This window comes from Blastomyces gilchristii (genome assembly GCF_000003855.2).
Source record: "Blastomyces gilchristii SLH14081 genomic scaffold supercont1.50, whole genome shotgun sequence".
NCBI classification, from domain to species: Eukaryota; Fungi; Ascomycota; class Eurotiomycetes; order Onygenales; family Ajellomycetaceae; genus Blastomyces; species Blastomyces gilchristii.
The window spans coordinates 13,404-16,014 of NW_003101633.1; the positions used below are offsets into that span (position 1 = coordinate 13,404).

Here is a 2,611-nt window from a genome sequence, read left to right on the forward strand (position 1 = left end):
GTTACATATTTAATCTATTTTCAATGTCACATCATCTGAAAAATGTCAAAAATAAAGAAAATCTCAAAACTTGAGATCTGTAAGAGATTCAAGAGCTATAAGTCACTCTTATAATAACACTGTGCATATCTCTGATTTCTCTATCACTCTGTGTATAACATTAATGTCATTTATTACAAGATTGACTGGAATGCTAATATAGAAATGCATACATATATATGTAGAAAAATTGAAGAAGAGTATGAGATCTGCAGAATCAGAGGTCAGAGTAGAAGAGACAGAGATAGAAGAAATAGAAGAAGAAGAAGATACAGAACTGAATAAACAATGATGAGAGTCACTCAGAGCTGAACACTTATAATCTGATATATATACAACCTTCTCTGCAGAGAAGGAAGAGAAAGTGACAGAAGAAGCTTAAGAGTAGAAGAGAATAGTCTCAGCAGTGTTATTATCTTCAATTAAAATAATCTCTGATACTGAAGTAACTAAGAACTATTATTAGCATATAAAACTGTAAAGACAGGAATAACAATTACTGAATAAATATCTACTGATCTTAGAATTGTACATGTAATTATAATATACACAAGACTTCTTAGAAAGAGAGAGAGAGACATAAGAGAATACAGAAAGTAGAACACAGTATGTGAACAGCTCATTTTCATAATAACATCTCAGATAAGATGAATAAGTCTCACACTCACAGATGTAAAAGAGTACAATATCTGCATTTCTCTTTCTGAAAACACAGATATCTTTTATCTGTATCATGAAGTCAGATAATAGATATTAGAGAATAGGCTGATACAGATCTATTATCTTAAAGAAATTCATTAGAGTGAATATTCTTATAATATTGAACTTTACAGTTATAAAAAGTTCCTTAATATCTGTGAATATCATGACTTTATATATAATAAAACTCATAATAATTTTCTCTAAGAACAGGAAAATCAGTGTTAGAAAGACAAGATGAAAAAGAAAAAGACTTACAATCTTAATACTGTTGAAAAGAGAGATAATTCTCTGATATAAATGAATGATTATCTCATTATAAATATTTAAAATGAATGTAATAATCAGTATCTGTGACTGAGCTTCAGATAGTTGTGTTATATACAGTCTTTATATAATAAATTGTTCTAGAGATCAGCAAGAAGAGCAGAAGTATACACACTGAGAAATGTGATTTATTAAGTCTATACAACATCTTCTTGAAACAAGAAGAGCTGATAATGAAAGCAGAGATGACAGAATCAGAGAGAGCAGAAGTAGCAGAAGCAGGAGAATCAGACACAGAGACAGAGATAGCAGAAGCAGAAGAATCAGACACAGAGACAGATATAGAAGATTGAGAGAGAGCAGCAGAGAAAGAAATAGAGAAGACAGAAGAGAATATGAAAGACTCTGTTATATATAATACAGACAATTTCTTCATTATTACATTCTTTAAGTTCTTGATCAATAATTCAATATTGAGTTCACTATCATTAGTGAATGTGAATCTGTTAACATATGAAAATTCTATATAAATAAAAATAAACATATCAGCATCTGCATTTATGTAAAATCATGTCAGAAAATATGATCAGAAACCTGCTGAGAAGAAAAACAGTCAAGAATATATAAGAAGATGAAGAAGATATGTCACTTATAATAATATATTCTGATAATTATTAGAAGATAAATAAGTTCTGATTACATTTCACAATATATTACACTTACTGCTAATGAACTGCTCAGTATGAGTACTATAATGATGCTTATTATAAGAACAGAGAGTCATTGCCAGAAATGCATACAATGTAATAGATGAACAGATAGAAAAGAGTTAAACAGAAGAAGAGATAGAAATCTTGAATAAGATAATAATGTTTGATAATAGTGATAATGAAGAAGATAATTGAAGAATGAAAAAAGTTAGTGAATGAGTGATGTAATATAGTGAAAGTTTCTTTGTGAGAATGTACATGAGATACTAGCCAAATCAGAGATAGATCACATAATCGCGAACACTAGTAGCACGCTAATCCGCATGAAGCTAGGACAGATGTCATGATCATGTGAGTGTGACTGAATCTGATGAAAGAGGATGTGATTTGAAAGAACATATGACTGTTGAATAATAATGCAGCCGCTTCTGAACTTGCTTATAAATGTAAAGAAGTCATAGCGGCCACTAATTAATTTAGTGTATGATATATAAGAAGCCGGCGTACGCCTGTAATCGTATGCTGACTCAAGCAACCTTTGAATCACATATGAAAGACCTGATATAAGAGAAAACAGAGTATAAGTTATTGTAAGATCTTCTATTCAGATTGTCTGAACTGTAACTGAAGAATGAATATGCTCAGTATATTCAGAAACTGCTTATAACAGAGATTAATTCTGCAGAAATAAAGAGTTAAAGAGACTTAAATAATCTCTTATAAAGAGAGAACTGAATTTATATACCTGTGAATAAGTTTCTATACATAGAACTTATTAAAAGATATCATGACTCTTCTCTAGTGAGTCATTTTATAGATACTAGAACTTATGAGTTACTTATAAGAAAATACTTCTGACTGAAGATGCAAGAACTTGTGAAGAAGATAGTGAATTC

General features: G+C 30.0%; 1 protein-coding gene across 1 annotated transcript; it reads right to left on the bottom strand.

Moving 5' to 3' along the window:
• Window positions 1-674: 674 nt before the first annotated feature.
• BDBG_18053 (uncharacterized protein) lies at window positions 675-1,527 on the bottom strand (the record flags this gene model as incomplete). The annotated part of the gene is made up of 3 exons (XM_031725642.1): window positions 675-765; window positions 997-1,029; window positions 1,181-1,527. Coding segments are annotated over 3 exons (470 nt in total), but the record flags the coding sequence as incomplete, so codon positions are not given.
• Window positions 1,528-2,611: the final 1,084 nt, after the last annotated feature.